Genomic DNA, 19,695 nt, shown 5'->3' with positions numbered 1-19,695 from the left:
GACACAGTCAGAGGGAGAAGCAAGCTCCCTGCAGGGAGCCCGATTTGGGATTGAATCTCAGGACCCTGGGATCAGGACCTGAGCCAAAAGCAGACACTCAACCACTGAGCCACCCAGGTGCCCCAATCTCTAATTGTTTTCAATGGGTTTGGGTTGGTATTGTTAGACTCAATATCTTGGTTTGAGATGACTTCAATATATTTCTAACAAAGTGCACATAGATAGACATGTATTTTCATCATCATTAAAGCATTCAGCCTTTTTTTTACTAAATTGACTTAATTTCTTTTAATATGCAATGAGTGTACATCTGCCTGATATTAATGTTTTTAAATGAAAATTTAGAGTAAAATTTCTGTGTATTAATTTTTGTTTTTAATTACTTTTTCCAACACTATATTATAACTTTAGAACTCTTTTTTAAAATTTTTAAAGAGTTTATTTATTTAATTTTTTTTAATTGGAGTTCAATTTGAACTTTAGAACTCTTACAACTTCTTTTAGGGAGATTAAGAAGCACGAACTGCTAGTTATAAAATAAATAATTCACTGGGATGGATAGTACAGTAAAGGGAATACAGTCAATAATATAATAATCTTGTGTGTTGATGAATGATAAGCACATTTATCACGGAAGCATTGTGTAATGTACATGATTGTCAAATCACGATGTTGTACCCCTGAAACTAATATAACATTGTATGTCAGCTATACTTTAATAAAATAGTTAAAAAAACTTTCTCATATTTTTTCATAAGATTTCCATGAAAATTAAATGATGTATCATAAATTCTTAACACTATATATGGTATAAGTGACTAATAAAGTATTTGCTGTTATTACTATTGTTACTTTTAGTTTTTTTTTTTGTTACTTTTAGTTTTACCTTTTGTTATTTATTCTATCTTAAATCTTGATCAAATAAGTATATCATGTATTTGATGCCTTACCTTTATTAAGTTTATGTTTTTGTTAATATTTTTTTTTGTTTTGCCTGATATTATTTTAGGCATTTACTATATTTTCAAGTCTATTACATTTTAAACCTATTGATTGCATTAGTTTCATATGGCTTCTGAAAAAAATTACTATAAATTTGATGGCTTAAAACAATAGATTTTTATTCTCTTACAGTTCTTGAGGGAAAAATTTGAAATCACTGTCACTGGGCCAAAATCAATGTGCCAGCTGAGGGGAAAATGCTTTTCTTAGCTCTTCCAGTTTCTGGGGGGCCACAGGCATTCTTTGGCTTGTAGTTGTATTACTTCAGTCTTCAAGGTTTGCATCCTCAGACTTCTCTGCTCTCCATCTTTCCTACATTTTCTCGTGTGTGTGTGTGTGTGTGTGTGTGTGTGTGTGTGAAATAGTCTCCCTTTTTCTTGTAAGGTCACCTGTGAAGGAATTTACACCCCACCAGGTAATCTTTAAGATCTCCTGATCTTAAGATCTTTTCCCTAATCATATCTGCAAACAACCTTCCCCCAAATAAGGTGGCATTTACAGTTTCCAGAGATTAGAATTTGATATATATAAAAGTCCATTTTCAAACTTAACATACCTACCTTTTATTTATTTTTTTTTAAAGATTTTATTTATTTATTCATGAGAGACAGAGAGAGAGGCAGAAACACAGGCAGAGGGAGAAGCAGGCTTCCTGAAAGAGTCCGATATGGGACTTGATCTGGGATCCTGTGATCATGCCCTGGGCCAAAGACAGATGCTCAACTGCTGAGCCACCCAGCCATCCCAACATACCCGCCTTTTAAAGGCTGAAGTATGATTCGTTATTCCTGCATCCCTGCAATGTTAATATTTCATTTGTTTTCTCACTTTCTCAGGATTTCAATCTATATTAATTATTGTTTATATTTTTATTGAGATCACTTATTTTAAGTAACATATGTCCTTGTTGGTTTAGTGAAGTAAGATGGGCCCTAGACTTGGGATTAAACAGGTGGGTTCAGATTCAGATCCTCAAGAGTGATTTGAGTAAAATAGTTAAACTTGCTTAACTTTGATTCTTTCAAATATAAACATGATAAGCTGCAAGCCTCATAGTTATCTCTGAACCTAAATGTAGTGACAAAAATAACTGCAAAAACCTGGCTCACAAAATGCACTGTTTCTAATGCTTCTTTTTTAAACTGTTATTTAAATTCAATTAATTAGCATAATATATTATTGGCCTCAGAGGTAGAGGTCAGTGATTTCCTAAAAAAATTTTTTTTGAGGGCAAGTTATTTAGAAGTATTCCAGTATACCTGCAAAGACATCTACTCTTTATTTCTTTTAATAAATTAATAAATAATAACTAATAGAATGGAGTTATGTAGTGCATATGATGAAAACATGGCTCTGTATTGCTTTTCAAATATTGTAAATGGAGTGAGATTTCCCACTCCCACATCACTCATGAGAGCTTGGATTTTATTTTATTTTATTTTTTTATTTTATTTTTTATTTTTTATTTTTTGAGAGCTTGGATTTTAAAATGAAGGTGAGAGAAACATCTTTTACCTTTGGTCTTCCAACTAGAATAGTTTCTCCACCTTGGCACTCTTGGCCTTTTGCTCTAGATAATCCTGTTCTATGTGTGAATTATGAGATGGCTAGCAGCATCTCTGGCCTCTACCCATTAGTTGCCTTTACCACCCATCCCCACATTTGTGATAGGCAGAGTGTCTCCCAACATTGCCAAATATCCCCTAGAGAGCAGAATCACCTGAGTTGGAGTCATTGGACACTAGCAGGCATCCATATACAAGAATTCTAGTCTCCTCAGAGGAAAGCTCAATATTGAGTTTCCCAGTGTTTGAAAAGCCTTTTCAGCATCCAGGAGCTGACAGTTTAGCCACTTAGTAACTTGATCTCTCTTCAGAATCTGCAATATCCCCTTCAGAGACCTTGGGTTTTAGGGCCTCAGGGATATAGGGTAGCTCACTTGAGCCTGGGTAACTACTTGTCTCCATATCCTAAGAAACAGACATAATTTTCATACCCAAAGACTGATTTGTTTTATTAACAAAAGGGAAGTCTGATTTACAGTCAGCTTCACAAAATGTTTCAAGTTTCTTTCTCCCTCCCAAAGTGACTCCATAGGTAACATCCCCAGTTATCTGGAGATAATCAAGTTACATTGAGTGCTTTGCAAACATATATGAAAAACAACCACTTAAATTTTATTTTATATTTATATAAATGGTTTTATTTCATTCATACAATCTGATCACACCCTCACTTGTAAACTATGGGAGTTGATATGTAATTCTTATTCTCTTACTAATTGCCTGTAAGTTTTCTGGTAGGGATTCAGCCGCTCTTATTCTTGGTAGTTCTCTCTACTTGCACTGTTGATTTGCAACCCTTTTGGGAGCTTCTCGTGTGTAATTAAAAACTGGCCCTTTATTTGTTTGTTTTTTTATTATTTTTTATTTTTTATTGGTGCCCAATTTGCCAACATATAGAATAACACCCAGGGCTCATCCCATCAAGTGCCCCCCTCAGTGCCCGTCACCCATTCACCCCCACCCCACCCCCAACCACCTCCCTTTCTACCACCCCTTGTTAGTTTCCCAGAGTTAGGAGTCTCTCATGTTCTGTCTCACTTTCTGATATTTCCCACTCATTTTTTCTCCTTTCCCCTTTATTCCCTTTCACTATTTTTTATATTCCCCAAATGAATGAGACCATATAATGTTTGTCCTTCTCCGATTGACTTATTTCACTCAGCATAATACCCTCCAATTCCATCCACGTTGAAGCAAATGGTGGGTATTTGTCGTTTCTAATGGCTGAGCAATATTCCATTGTATACATAGAACACATCTTTTTTATCCATTCATCTTTCGATGGACACCAAGGCTCCTTCCACAGTTTGGCTATTGTGGACATTGCTGCTAGAAATATCGGGGTGCAGGTGTCCCGGTGTTTCACTGCATCTGTATCTTTGGTGTAAATCCCCAGCAGTGCAATTGCTGGGTTGTAGGGCAGATCTATTTTTAACTCTTTGAGGAACCTCCACTCAGTTTTCCAGAGTGGCTGCACCAGTTCACATTCCCACTAACAGTGCAAGAGGGTTCCCCTTTCTCCGCATCCTCTCCGACATTTGTTGTTTCCTGCCTTGTTAATTTTCACCATTCTCACCGGTGTGAGGTGGTATCTCATTGTGGTTTTGATTTGTATTTCCCTGAAGGCAAGTGATGCGGAGCATTTTCTCATGTGCTTGTTGGCCATGTCTATGTCTTCCTTTGTGAGATTTCTTTTTATTTTTTTATTTTTTATTTTTTTATTTTTAATAATAAGTTTATTTTTTATTGGTGTTCAATTTGCCAATATACAGAATAACACCCAGTGCTCATCCCGTCAAGTGCCCCCCTCAGTGCCCGCCACCCATTCACCCCCACCCCCACCCTCCTCCCCTTCCACCATCCCTAGTTCGTTTCCCAGAGAGGAGTCTCTCATGTTCTGTCTCCCTTTCTGATATTTCCCATCCATTTCTTCTCCCTTCCCCTCTATTCCCTTTCACTATCATTTATATTCCCCAAATGAATGAGACTATATAATGTTTGTCCTTCTCCGATTGACTTATTTCACTTAGCATAATACCCTCCAGTTCCATCCACGTCGAAGCAAATGAGATTTCTGTTCATGTCTTTTGCCCATTTCATGATTGGATTGTTTGTTTCTTGGGTGTTGCGTTTAATAAGTTCTTTATAAATCTTGGATACTAGCCCTTTATCTGATACATCATTTGCAAATATCTTTTCCCATTCTGTAGGTTGTCTTTTAGTTTTGTTGACTGTTTCTTTTGCTGTACAAAAGCTTCTTATCTTGATGAAGACCCAATAGTTCATTTTTGCTTTTGTTTCTCTTGCCTTCATGGATGTATTTTGCAAGAAGTTACTGTGGCCAAGTTCAAAAAGGGCGTTGCCTGTGTTCTTCTCTAGGACTTTGAAGAATAGAGAATCCAGAAGTGGACCCTCAACTTTATGGTCCACTAATATTCGACAAAGGAGGAAAGACTATCCACTGGAAAAAAGACGGTCTCTTCAATAAATGGTGCTGGGAAAACTGGACAGCCACATGCAGAAGAATAAAACTAGACCATTGTCTTACACCATACACAAAGATAAACTCAAAATGGATGAAAGATCTTAATGCGAGACAAGATTCCATCAAAATCCTGGCCCCTTTATTTGGAGGGCAGGGAGAGACTGGAAGAAAGAGGCAGGCCACTCTGGGTTGATAGGTAACAGTTTTAATAAACAAAGGGAATTTATATATGAGGCTTGCCTTGGACAACAACAAGACAAATGGATCCCTATGGATCCCTACACTGACTCATCAAATCCTAAAAGTTTGTAAAAAGACCCTAACTGTGTTCAGTCAACACCATGCAGGTATCTCTTTTTTTTTAATTTTATTTTTTTATCGGAGTTCAATTTGCCAACATATAGCATAACACCCAGTGCTCATCCCATCAAGTGCCCCCCTCAGAGCCTGTCACCCAGTCACCCCCACCCCCTGCTAACCTCCCCTTCCACCACCCCTTGTTCATTTCCCAGAGTTAGGAGTCTCTCATGTTCTGTCTCCCTCTCTGATATTTCCACTCATTTTTTTCTCCTTTCTCCTTTATTCCCTTTCACTATTTTTTATATTTCCCAAATGAATGAGACCATATAATGTTTGTCCTTCTCCGATTGACTTATTTCACTCAGCATAATACACTCCAGTTCCATCCATGTTGAAGCAAATGGTGGGTATTTGTTGTTTCTAATGGCTGAGTAATATTCCATTGTATATACAGATCACATCTTTATTCATTCATCTTTCTATAGACACCGAGGCTCCTTCCACAGTTTGGCTATTGTGGACATTCATGCAGGTATTCTTAACGCCATATCACTATCCCAAGCCTAAGTTCTTAGAGCAGCCTCTGGGAGGGGCAAAGGCAGGGAGAACCTACATTTCAAAGACAAGGGGGAAGGTTAGGACCCTCTGAATGCTGAGTCAGGTTCATGGGTTATTCTGTAGTCATGTCTTTTGATGATGTTCCCCAGCAGGCAACCAAAGGGATTTGACAAAGTGTTCACAGCCAGTCAGCAAGAGACACAGTGATTGGTTTCTGAGTAGTTAATGAACTAGTGACTTAACTGTGAGATTCTGCTGGAATTATTGGTAAAGAAGTTTCTTTTTATTGATAGTAATCCCCTGGCCATATAAAAACTCAAATCTGTTCGTTATTCTCTTTCCCAAGATAGATAGGTGATAGATAGATGACTGATAGATGATATAGATAGATAGATAGATAGATAGATAGATAGATAGATAGATAATCTATACAACCCCTCCCTACACAAAAACACAAACGCACATCTAGTCTTATTTCTCTTCATGAGGCAACACATTGTCTCTAAATCTCATTTTCATGTCTACAATCATGCCACACAATTTCCAATCCTTGTGCAATTGCTTATGTTGCTTCTTTTACCATCTCTCATTCACTAATCTGTAGTTGGCAAAATTCTTAAATGTGCAGTGTAAGTTATCCGCTTTTCTGTTTTGCTACCTGGCATACACTTTCATAAAGTAGATGTAATTTTTAAAGTTTATTTATTTAAGGAATCTCCACTGCCACAGTGTGGATCGAACTCATGACCTTGAGATCAAGAGTTGCATGCTCATCAACTGAGCCAGCCACATGCTCCAAATAGATGTATTTATTTAAAAAAAAATTCTCTGATCTATTCTGGCCTTGGATGGCTAGAATTATACTAGTAAATAACACATATCAAAGTCATTAACTTCATAATTGGTTTTCCACTGATACTTGAATTTCAAGGTCTCCTATGTTCAACAGCCAGATAGATATATTTTTGCTTCTTTCTAATTTATTCTCCTATCCTATCACCTAGGATAATACTCTGATAATTGTTTGATAAATTTCTCTGAGTTGGTTAAATCAAATTATTTTTCTTTTCTTTTTTTTTAAGATTTTTATTTATTTATTCATGAGAGAAACAGAGAGAAGCAGAGACATAGGCAGAGGGAGGAGAAGCAGCCTCCATTCAGGGAGCCTGATGGGGGACTCGATCCTGGAACTGTGGGATCATGCCCTGAGTCGAAGGCAGACACTCAATCACTGAGCCACCCAGGCATCCCTAGTTAAATCAAATTAGACAGCAAATAACATAATAAAATTTTATACATAATAATCTGCCATTTCAAAACCAGAAACATATTTTTCTTTGATACATCCTCAACATGTAGAAAAACAAATTTCATCATTTCATTTTGTGTTGATTAACCAATTCCTCAGTAGAACTGTTTGTCACATATCTTTCCCACTGGGATTTGCATATGAGAGTGTATGTTCCTGGGATCCTAAGTGAGATCTGAAAGCTAACCTCAAAAGACTGGATGCAAAATATAAAAGGTCTTGTGTTAGCCTAAGAAACCAGTACCTTCCTAAAGGAGGCACAGATTTCTTCTATGAACACAAAAGGCCTGCCTAAATGGATTATGGAAAATGTTGCAATGGGTCAATTTTTTAACTCTCTAGCCATCAAATCTAATTTTTCCAATGAAAAATGAACTGACACTGACAACAGCGTAGCAAGCAGGAACATGAAAGAGAGATCTGGTACGTACTCTTCACATAATCCTGGGATATCAGAGTTGGACAGGTTTTTAAAGAGTTCATCTCATAGTCTTTTGTTTTACACCCAGGAAACTGATGTTTTGAGAATACACATGCCTAGAATAAAACAGGTCTTAATCCTAAAGATATTTCCAACAAAAACAGCACTATCAACAACAACGAAGTACATTTAATGGATGGTTTTCTTAAGACAATCTTCAGCATCACTGGACTCTAATTAGAAATCTAACTATATACATAAACCACATCTTCTTTATCCACTCATCTTTCGATGGACACCGAGGCTCCTTCCACAGTTTGGCTATTGTGGACATTGCTGCTAGAAACATCGGGGTGCAGGTGTCCCGGCGTTTCATTGCATCTGTATCTTTGGGGTAAATTCCCAACAGTGCAATTGCTGGGTCGTAGGGCAGGTCTATTTTTAACTCTTTGAGGAACCTCCACCACCAATAAAAAAAAAAAAAAAAAGGGAAAAAAAATAAAAATAAAGTTCATAGACTTATACACCAAAAAGGAGAGGCAATTTTAAACATATATAATCAAAGAATATAATCAAGAAAAAATTTAAAAAAAAGAAATCTAACTATAAACAAAGTGTTCATTGCCTATTATTTTTTTTTAAGTTGAGCAGACTGAGATATAAATTAAGGCTAACTCAACTTGTATACCATATTACTTATTCTATCATGTGGTAATGTGTTGATACAAACAAGTATCAATACATAGGTAATAGGACTGGGGTAGGGTTAGGGGAGTGGCTTTGAGGAAACAAAAAAAAAGCATACATTCATTTTTGTTCTCACCTGCCAAGTGCATAGAACAGATTTGGCTCCTCTTCAGACTCTTCTTAATTTTTTTATCTTATATTCCTTTCCCCTGCTATTGTCCCAATGACATTCATATTTTTTTTTAATTTTGAAAGTCTTTTTCAGTCTTAAAGCATATAACATCCATGAAGATTATTACAAGTAAATAATCTCTATATAAATGGGTTTCTTCAGTACCTTTACTTCTATGGTTAGAAATAAGGCATTTGGTAGAAAATAGCTTCAGCAGTGACTGTTCTCCATGGCTCAGACACCAAGCTTATTTAAGCATTGTCCCTAAAGGTAAGCCCCTTTCTTTCATGTCTACTTTTTAATAGTCATTTTTCATGTTTCCCAAAAGAGTGAATAGCATGGCAAAGAAGCATTTTCATCCACCTTGCCTTTCTAGACACTGGCTATATACTTTTCTTTTCATAATAGTGGCATTGTTCCACTTTTAGGTCAACTGACAATCTTGCCTTTCATATTCGTCAATAGGAGCAGATGGGCTGTCACTCAATGACAGTCCATATTTTTTAAGGAGGATGCCATATGTATTTCAGGAAAGAAGAACTCCAAAGAGCTCCAAGATGCTTCTTTCTCCAGTTAACACTTTTTTTTTTTAAAGCAAAGTGTTTGGAGTGAGATGGAATATAGGAGATAAAAATGGGAATATATGTGAAAACTAAGTATTTTTAAAAGCTAAGCTTGTAGGGGACAGGAAATAATTTAAGGGTTTAAGAACAGCAAAATAATACAAAATCTATTTTATACAGGTAAAAGCGGGATCCCTGGGTGGCGCAGCGGTTTGGCGCCTGCCTTCGCCCCAGGGCGCGATCCTGGAGACCCGGGATCGAATCCCACGTCGGGCTCCCGGTGCATGGAGCCTGCTTCTCCCTCTGCCTATGTCTCTGCCTCTCTCTCTCTCTCTGTGACTATCATAAATAAATAAAAATTAAAAAAAATAAAATAAAATAAAATAAATATATACAGGTAAAAGCTCTCACAGTGGTTTATGGATACATTTTGGATCATGTTTGGAAGCAGGAAGGGAATTAATTAGAGGGAATTGGGACAATTAAGAGGTTCAATTGAGGAAAACGAGGGATGATGGAATAATGGAATGTCAGTGATGATAAGAAGGAAACATTGGATATTTGCCATGTTTTGCAGATTGAATCAATTGTTCTTGTTCAGTTTTTAGCTAGAGAATGTTTCTTATTTGGACTATCAGTGGAGGTGGGAGAAATATATACCAAGATAGGGATAGAATAGGCATAAATTGTAGGAAGTGATGGTAATTACATTTTTGTTTTAAGCATGCTGAAATGCACATGTGCCTGCTTGATAGCTCTCTTTGAGTTGGACCCATGTTTTGGAATGGGTACGTGAAAATTATCACTATATATTTGGCATTGTAAGAAAAGGCACAGAATTATATAGGGAGAGTATATAATAGTGAGGAGAGAAGTAGGTTGAAAATGAAGCCCTAGGAAAGTGCCACCATGTATGAAGGAGGTTGAGAAGGACTGAAATCAAGAGAGAAATCTAGAAACTGAAAGATGAGGCGATGTTAAGAAGAAAGGAGAGATGAAAACTATTAATGGAATAGAGAAATAGAGTTTATTACCTACTGAAAATCTCTGGATTTGACAGCTAGGATGTAGTTTGGGATTGAAACAAAAAGGACTTTAAATTGTTGGGATAAAAATCCTATCGGTAGGCTGAAGTGAGAAACTGGAAACCAGTGTAGATGTCTGTAAGAAAATATTGAAAAAAGGAAAGAAAATAAATGGAAGTAGATACAGAATATTATATTTAAAGGTGAAATTGACTTCAATGTGATATGCTGCAAGTTTATAAAGGAAAAATTTGTAATAATAGGATAAGTATCTTAATTGATGCAGATAGTCAGAATTGGATGCACAGTTAAAGGGATTAACTTCAGAGTGGCAGAGCACGATATTCCGAGAAAAGAAAGGAAGGGCCGGAGGAAGTCACTGATGAACCCAAAGGCTTATATGATGACTTGATGAGAAAGATGAGCACATACTTCTTCGCTATCGGGTATTTTTCTCTACAAGGTAGAAATCATTTTCTGACAGTGAGAAGGTCATAGAGTGAAACCTAAAGAGAGTGATGCAGGTTTACAATAGTGATTAAAGGAGGAAAAAGGTTGTGTGAGATATGAAATAGTAAAGAACATTTTTTTTTAAAGATTTTATTTATTTATTCATGATAGTCACACAGAGAGAGACAGAGAGGCAGAGACACAGGCAGAGGGAGAAGCAGGCTCCATGCACCGGGAGCCCGACGTGGGATTCGATCCCGGGTCTCCAGGATCGCTCCCCGGGCCAAAGGCAGGGGCCAAACCGCTGCGCCACCCAGGGATCCCTAAAGAACAATTTTATTCAATCATCCATACACATATATATGTCTAAGAATTGTGACTTTTATACAAATATAAATTGGAACTGTGTCAATGATTTTACTTCATTCATTCATTGATTCATTCATTTAACTGTTCCAACTGATATAAAAGATAATGCAAAGGATTATAGATAAAGAATTCACAAACAAATATACAAATAGATACAAAATTGACTTTTTCCACAGGAGGGAGGGCAATTGATTGTACACTGAATAAAATGTGTATGTCTGTAGACAAGTATCATGTGTGTTGCTGTTGGTTGTCTAATAGATTTCTAAACCAGAGCAAGGGCAATGAAAGGCAGAAAGGTATAGAGGTAGGTGCATGAGGAATTTCCATATATTTTACAATTTTTCACTGTGGAGGGCATGGGAACATTCCTGGATAGCATTATCACATTGCCTGGAGTGAATTTAACATTTTTGTAGGCATGAGGATGTCTCTAGTTGTATTCCATAGCTTGAATTCCAAAAAAATAAAACAGATGCCTGGATTGACTCAGAATTGCTATGCTGCCAGCTTTAGAACTATGAAGGAACAAGATGGTGAGGAGACTTAATCTGCAGAAAGACATTCTTTTAACACTTACAGTTTGAGGGGAAAGGTACTATATCACTCTCATATTTTAGATGATGGACGGAAATTCGATGGTTCATTGACCTGACTGAGGTCTCACAACTTCTGAGTGACAAGAGCTGGGATTCAGTGACTTTTATAAATAATGCATAACCTTTCTTCTTTCTATTTTATCAGTGGATTTCAAATAACTCTAAGGTGTTCCTTAGTTCCTCAGAGGTGAAACCACATTGTAAGGTTAGAACTTCTGCTCCTCTATTTATACAGGGTTTTACCTGTAACAGCAATGCTGTCTGTTGTGAAAATAAAAACAGCACAAATGGGGACAGGGGATATTTTTCCAGTTTGCTATATAACCATGTGATTGACCACAATTCCTTGATATTGGTGGAAGATGAGGGAGTTGAAGAAAGTGGAGTTCAACAACTGATTTGATGACGGTGCTCCTAAATTTGGAAAACAATTTCTTTAAGTAATAGAAGTGATGCATTCTCAATTTACTAAAAATGCAAAAATCTGAAGGGCCTGTGTGACTCAGTTGGTTGAGCATCTGCCATTGGCTTGAGTCATGAAAATTTATAATGCATGATACTACATGAGCTATAGATGTGCCTAGATGTTATGAGGATGCCCACGTGGAGTTAGAATTCCTCTTCTATTTATTTTGACTGTTTTATTTCTTATTTTTTAGTGAATGCTGAGGTTGTTGTTAATATTGCCATCACTATCGTGCCACCACTTCAGAAGTCCAGGGACACTGCGGAGAATGGAGTTGGAGAACCACACTGTGAAGTCTGAGTTCTTTCTCTTGGGATTTAGTGACCATCCAGAACTTTGGAGGGTGCTTTTTGTTATGTTTCTTTTTATCTACTCTGTTACCCTCATGGGGAACCTTGGGATGATCTTATTAATCACAACTAGTTCCCATTTGCACACCCCGATGTACTTTTTCCTCTGTATATTGTCCTTTGTAGATGTATGTTACTCTTCTGTTATTGCCCCCAAATTACTTGTGGACTTGATTTCCAAAGAAAAGACCATTTCTTACAAGGGCTGTGCTGCACAGTTATATTTTTTCTGCTCTTTGGTTGACACAGAATCTTTCCTCTTGGCTGCTATGGCTTATGACCGGTACATAGCAATCTGCAACCCTCTGCTTTATATGGTTATTATGTCCAAGAGGGTTTGCTCCCAGTTTGCCATTGGAGCATTTTTGGGAGGTACCATGAGTTCAATTATTCACACTACTAATACCTTCCATCTGTCTTTCTGCTCCAAAGAAATTAATCATTTCTTCTGTGATATCTCCCCACTCTTCTCTCTGTCCTGCACTGATACTTACATGCATGACATCATTCTGGTAGTCTTTGCTGGTTTGGTGGAAGCTATCTGTCTTCTAGCAGTCCTTCTGTCTTATGTCTGCATCATAGCAGCTATTCTTAAAACAGGGTCTGCTGAAGGAAGAAAGAAAGGGTTTTCCACTTGTGCCTCCCATCTGACCGTAGTCACAATCTACCATGGTACCCTCATTTTTATTTATTTGCGCCCCAGCACTGGTCATTCGCTGGATATTGACAAAGTGACCTCTGTGTTCTATACATTGATCATACCTATGTTGAACCCCTTAATTTACAGTCTAAGGAACAAAGACTTCAAAAATGCCTTTAGGAAAGTAATAGGCAGAAAATTGCTTTCTTAAGGAAGAATGAAACTGAGCCTGACAATTTTTCAATAATGTCTGTTCTTTGAACTTTGGTTCTGTTGGGAAAGTCAGTTTAATATGAATGTTTCCCAAATTTGTAGGTAATGAGGTCTCAACTACAGAATACTGCCCAGGCCTAACATCAGAGCCAGATCCCATCATATCGTTGTATTACATCTCTCTCTCTATTATTTTAAATTTGACATTTTTAATACATATTCCAGAGTAGATTTACCTTTTGCATAATGTCCTATAGTCCATAGTCTTATTCCTTTTCTCTCCCATCCTAAACTTTATCATAATTATTCTCAGTATTGAATAAGCCATTAAAATATCACAACTTTCTTTTGCGGAAGAAAATAAATGCAATTAACTAAGACTTTTTCAATTAATTTTTATTTCCATGTAAATATGTGTGCATTGCAGCTAAGCTAATTATATTCTCTCTAAAAAAATTTTCCTCAAATTTTAACTTCTATATGATTTTTTTCTAATACCCTTTCAATTAGAGATGGTAAGTAACATCCTAAACCTCACTAGAACCTTAAGGGTACTTCTTTTAAAACTCTTAGAATTTTCTGTCTAATCTTGTAGTTTGTGTTTATCCCTCTACTAGACTCATCATTAACTATTGTCCCTTATTTGATGCCTTACCTCTTTATCACATTTTCTCCAGTGCAGTTATTGAGTAAGTTTTAATGAAATAAATATATTTGCTATTTGTTGTTTTTAATTTGGATTATACACTTATAACAGGCAGAAACTATTTCTCTTGCAGTTTTTTGTTTGTTTGTTTGTTTCCTTCTCTGGAGGAGTACTGTATACACATGTGACAATTGCATGATATTGTCAAGTATAGTGACTTATTAAAAAACAATTTGCAAATATCAACAAAATTAAAGTCTGGCTCATAAACTATTTCAGTCTGAAATCTCTTGATTGTTAAGCAAACAGCTGAACTTCCTGAAGGAGGCTATCCTCTGACAACCAAATATGGGATCAGAAGCCAAGAAATGGTGGGATCAAAGTTATGTAGGCTGTTGGGACATGACCAATAGACATCATAGCTGAAAGCCTAAAGAAAGTGCTGAACCAAAGGAGAGGTTGAATAATGGGAGAGAAGGCAAATTAGACAAGAAAGTCGTATGACAGTGAAAATGCATGTTGGGGTATAAACCAACATCACAGTTCCATTCTCAGCTCCAGGCTTTAAAAGTAGGTTTTTGTTCATATAGCTCAGTGGTGAGGTAAAGCTCTGGTCAGTGTGGGCTATCAATAGGGAAGAGTGGAATGTCAGCTAGTGCCAATGAAAAGCAAGTGTTTCATCCTAAACACTTAGTAGAAAATGTTCACCACAGTGTATGGGTTCATCACAACATATGGGTATTGATTCCTTTGTTGTTAAGTGTATGCTGGTTCATTAACCTCTCCTCTCTCTCCCTAACCCTATGGAAAGTAGGGAGAGACAGAAGAAAGAAACAGACAACTCCAGATTGGTAGGTGGCAGGTGCAATGAACTTATGTATGAGGGCTTATTTTGGGTAGCCAAAAGATGAGTAGATCTCCACTCCTGCCCTCCAGAATCTTAAAAATTTATACAGAGGCCTTAATTGAGCTTGGTCATATAAAGTGTCCAGGTGGTGTCAACAACACATTGATCTCTCAAGGATATGTCCTTGGAACAATTCAAACTGTGGGAATTGTAGGCAGAATGTACATTCCAAGGACAGAGGAGGGGTGAGGATCATTTGATTCCTTGAGTCCAGCTAACAGATCAACCAGTAATCACCTCCTCTCCATGACCTTCTCCAACAACATCCTATTTCAGCTGTGGCTCTTGGGATAGAGCTGCACAAATAACATAAAATAGGTATTCTGGGATTAGTTATTTAAACTCATTTTTTGGCAATAAGTCTGAGACAAATCGTTTTTTGGCAATACGTCTGAGACAAATAAGTCTGAGACTTATTTCAGAAGTACAGATTCAGGCATCTAGCCTGGACATGGAAATGATGTGTCCAGCATGGGTAGTAGTGAAGAAATCTTTGCTCAGCTCTAATGAGGAATGAAGGTAGTATCAGGAAAAACAAGTCCCAAGGTATCTGGGCAGGGAGCGCCATGATGTACAACTGGAATCTGAATAACTGGGTGAGCAGACTCTCAAGTAGATAAAAATGGATCTTGGAGATACGATTTCATGACAGGACACCAAGGATTATACCATGTTTTCTTGCAGCCTGAGGGTTTAGTTCTTGAGAGAGACTTAGTTGGCTCTGAGTGATCTTAGAAACTCCATTATCATCCTCAGATAAATAGATATATACCTGGTTATAAAAATAACTATGTCTATGAGGACACTTAGTGTTCACAGAACAAGTAATCTACAGTCCCACAGCTAACAAGTAAATGATAGTATATAGATGTGAACCAGGTCTGTCTCTCTCTGAATTCCAGTTCTTATCTTAAAATTTCTCTCATCTTTACTATTCTTTAAAATGAAAATAAAGGGGATGCCTGGGTGGCCCAGCAGTTGAGCATTTGCCTTTGGCTCAGGGTGTGACCCCAGAATCTTGGGATCGAATTCCACATTGGGCTTCCTGCATGGAGCCTGCTTCTCCCTCTGCCTATGTCTTTGCCTCTCTCTCTGTCTCTGTCTCTCATGAATAAATAAATAAAATCTTAAAAAAATAAAATAAAATGAAAATAAAGCATAAACAAAAACAAAAAAAAAATCCTGTTTTCCTGACCATGTATAAAGGCTATTCATTCATATGGGGAATATAAAAAATAGTGAAAGGGATTATAGGAGAAAGGAGAGAAAATTCCTGTGAAAAATTAGACAGGGTAACAAAACATGAGAGACTCCTAACTCTGGGAAACGAACAAGGGGTAGTGGAAGGGGGAGGTGGGCAGGAGGATGGGGTGACTGGGTGACCGACACTGAGGGGGGCACTTGACAGGATGAGCTCTAGGTGTTATGCTATATGTTGGCAAATCAAACTCATATTATATATATATATATATATAATATTAGGGTTTTTAAAAGAAAATATAAAGAAGAAAAGGGAATATCTTTTATTCTTACATATATATATATGAAAGCTGACCAGTGAATCCAATTTTGTATAATATGGATAGGTTTAATCTTTACAGATAGGAATATATTTAATACAATTTCAATAAAGTACATTGTGATGGGAAGGGATTTCAACAGTGATGGAGAGGTCCTGTTATATGATACATTCTATGAACAACAAATTATTTAAGGTTGTAAATTAAATTACTCAATAGATAATGAAATACTAGTAACTTGCTGAAAATTGCAACTTTTAAATGTGTTATTTAATTCTATGGCATTTTGAAGTACACTTAGCCCATTTTAAATACTAAAGGAACTTATAAAAATATTTAAGAAGATTTAAATGGAAAACTTTGTACTGCCATTATTTTCTCCTCATGGAACCAGAAAAAAAAAATGCTCCTATATTCTCTTCTTGACAATGACCTAAAATAAAATGAATACTCTTGAGAACCTCTTGTTATGTTTTTCAGAAGTGAATTAATTCTTATTTGATGACAGTGCATATAACATATGCAATTGAGTTTATAGAAATGATACAAGATTACTTAACATCAGCTACTCAGTAATTAAAATTGTGTTTATTTCATAGATGCACAGGGATCCTATTATTACAAATAGAATTCTATGTAAATATTACTTTGTCTTTATTTCATTAAACATAATATTAATACATTTTCCTTTCCACTTAAATTGTATTAATTAGGAATTTTAGTTTTTTTTTTATTATTTTGTTAGTATAATGCTGTGAACACATCAAGGGAGACTGAGTCATCTTTCCAGTGGCATTTGGACAAGGTAAAGACCCTCAATTTTCTTTTGTACAGTTTCTGTATAGTTGTCAACAGCGTCATATCTGCTCCCCAGAGTAAGAGCAAGAAGGGAAATTCACAGGCTAATGTGCAAATGAGGTGCAGCATAAATTAAGAGCAATTGTTCCTTCAGATGTCTACTGGGCCAGAATGATGAGGAATACATGGTCCAAAAAGATTTTTACTGCAAGTGTTATCTGTCCCTGATAGTTATTTCAGCGTAGGCCAAAATAAAAGATGTGCAGGAAGATTTAATCTAAGACAAACGTACTAGAATAATATTTAAAAGTCAGGTTTGTGTGTGGGTGTGTTTGTGTGAGTGTATGAGTATGTATTGGCATGTTTGTGTGTGAGTGTGGGTGTGTGTGAATTTGCAAAGGCTCCTTTGCATCAGTTTTGCAGGAGACACAGATGCATTTATTTAATAAATGTTTTAAATGACATCAGGAGCTCAGCTTTGTAAATAATAAAGTAGAAATATTGGTAAACAATCCTGGAAAGGGCATTGCATTTATGGAACTTTGAATTAGGGCACAGTATTTTTTTATTTATTCTTATGTATTTACTTACTACTGATATACATCTAAGTGCTATGATGGAACGTTTATAGGGTGATACCCGTCCCTAGAAAGGATACAAACAAACTCAGCTTAACTCATTAATACTACCTTCTGGCTGGGCAAGTTTATTGAATTCATGGCTTCAAAAATATCATAAGTTTAAGTGCAAAAGTTTAACTGATGTGAGGAGAGTAGTTGCTATTCCCATGTGATCTCACTGAGCCATCTCTATGAACAGAGAAGGCAGGTATAAAAAGATCTTTTTTTGCAAATCAGCAACCAAACCTAGTCCTACTCTTTCTTAGTTTAAACAGAAAAATAAGATCAATAATGACTCTCCCCACATTCAGGTTAGGTACAATGATAAATAGTAGGAAACATCTAGAAGCTTGTATTGATGAGACTACAGGAATTGATGTCAAAGGACCATATTTCAGCTCTCAGAATCTTTAAATAAATACTTTTGGGTGAAAAACACAACTTCACCCAGAACATAATTTAGTGCTGATTGCTTTTTTCAGGGCACCTTTCACATCCTTATTCCTTAAGCTGTAGATGAGTGGGTTTAACATAGGGATGACCACAGTGTAGAAGACAGAAGACATTTTGTCTGTGTCCATTGAGTAACTGGAGCTCGGTCGGAAATACATGAACAGAAGTGTGCCGTGAAATATAGCCACTGCGGTCAAGTGGGAGGCACATGTAGAGAAGGCTTTGCGTCTCCCTTCAGCTGAGTTCATTCTAAGGATGGTAGTTAGGATATAGCTGTAGGAGAGGAGAACAGTGATGATGCTGCAGCCCACTACACAACCAATGAAAGTGAACATCACTATCTCATTGATGGATGTATCTGAAGAGGAAAGGGCTAGCAAGGGTGGGATGTCACAGAAAAAGTGATTGATGATATTGGAATCGCAGAACGACAATCGAAATGTGCAGCAGGTGTGGATTGCTGAATCCACAAAACCGACGATGTAGGCAAGGGACACAAGCTGGATGCAGATTTGCCTGGACATGGCGATTGTATAAAGAAGTGGATTACAAATGGCTACATACCGGTCATAAGCCATGACAGCCAACATGAGACACTCCACATCTGCAAAGACCCCAAAAAAATACATCTGAATTGCACATAAATCATATGGAATTCTCTTTTGCTCAGACAAGAAGTCAGCCAGCATCTTGGGAGAGACAGTGGAGGAGTAGCAGACGTCACAGAGAGACAGGTTGCTCAGGAAATAATACATGGGCGTGTGGAGCCTGGAGTCCAGCTTGATCAGCAGGATCATCCCTAGATTGGCAATCATGGTTGTGCTGTAAACTAGCAGAAAGAGCACAAAGAGCCCCTGCTGCACATCTTTTCTGCCAGAAAGTCCTAGGAGTATGAAATCAGTAATCACAGTGCAGTTCTCAACAGCCATCACTCAGATCTGGGAACCCCTGCTTGTGAAAGAAAGAAATGGTACCAGGATTAACATCATTTTAGTAGCTAAACTGCTGGTCTTCTTTCTTTCTTTCTTTCTTTCTTTCTTTCTTTCTTTCTTTCTTTCTTTCTTTCTCTTTCTTTCTTTCTTTCTTTTTCTTTCTTTCTTTCTTTCTTTCTTTCTTTCTTTCTTTCTTTCTTTCTTTCTTTCTTTCTTCTTTCTTTCTTTTGTATTTAGGAAAAGAGGCAATGTCAAGACTGCTAAGGTGAAGCAGACTTTCCTGGAAATATATCCAAATCAATACATTGGTATAGTGATAGTGATATTAACATTGCCTACATTTGAACAGCACTATACAGAATTCATAGCACACTTTCATTCAAATTAAAGCATACTATTTTCATACCAACATACACTGTATGTATGATAGATTTTGTTACTTCTTTCTTATATAAAGACATTAATGTCTTCATAGTTTGAGGCGATGGTTCTTATAATTATTTGGCCAGATAACCATGTATTCTACAAGATTTTCTTTTTAGATCTAGTAGAAATATTGATATATTCTGTAATAGAGAAGCTTAACTGAGAGGCACAAGTAATGAATATATTCCTTTGTTTTCCCCCCAAAAATTCCAAAATAGA

At 36.8% G+C, this 19,695-nt stretch overlaps 2 protein-coding genes across 2 annotated transcripts; one reads left to right on the top strand and one right to left on the bottom strand.

Moving 5' to 3' along the window:
- The first annotated feature begins 12,239 nt into the window (after window positions 1–12,239).
- Window positions 12,240–13,172, top strand: LOC112663128 (olfactory receptor 5I1-like). Its single transcript, XM_025451708.1, has one exon. It carries the CDS (start codon window positions 12,240–12,242, stop codon window positions 13,170–13,172), a length of 933 nt encoding a protein of 310 aa, XP_025307493.1.
- Window positions 13,173–15,533: 2,361 nt separating this feature from the next.
- Window positions 15,534–19,081, bottom strand: LOC112663649 (olfactory receptor 5W2-like). Its single transcript, XM_035701322.2, has 2 exons — window positions 18,132–19,081; window positions 15,534–15,616 (listed from the first exon to the last, which is right to left on the bottom strand). Exons 1-2 carry the CDS (start codon window positions 19,045–19,047, stop codon window positions 15,534–15,536), a joined length of 999 nt encoding a protein of 332 aa, XP_035557215.1. The 5' UTR covers window positions 19,048–19,081.
- Between the last annotated feature and the right edge of the window lie 614 nt (window positions 19,082–19,695).

This window comes from Canis lupus, chromosome 18 (genome assembly GCF_003254725.2).
Source record: "Canis lupus dingo isolate Sandy chromosome 18, ASM325472v2, whole genome shotgun sequence".
Taxonomy (NCBI): Eukaryota; Metazoa; Chordata; class Mammalia; order Carnivora; family Canidae; genus Canis; species Canis lupus.
Note: the sequence above shows the minus strand (reverse complement) of the source record. Positions and strands in the feature narration are given on the sequence as shown.

Excerpts from the sequence above, each read along its gene's own strand:
- LOC112663128 (XM_025451708.1), top strand. The coding sequence starts at position 12,240 with ATGGAGTTGGAGAACCACACTGTGAAGTCTGAGTTCTTTCTCTTGGGA.
- LOC112663649 (XM_035701322.2), bottom strand. The coding sequence starts at position 19,047 with ATGGCTGTTGAGAACTGCACTGTGATTACTGATTTCATACTCCTAGGA. Across the intron at positions 15,617-18,131 it reads TGCCCTGAAAAAAGCAATCA|AGAGACAGACCTGGTTCACA; the intron begins GCACTAAATTAT and ends TGGAATTCAGAG.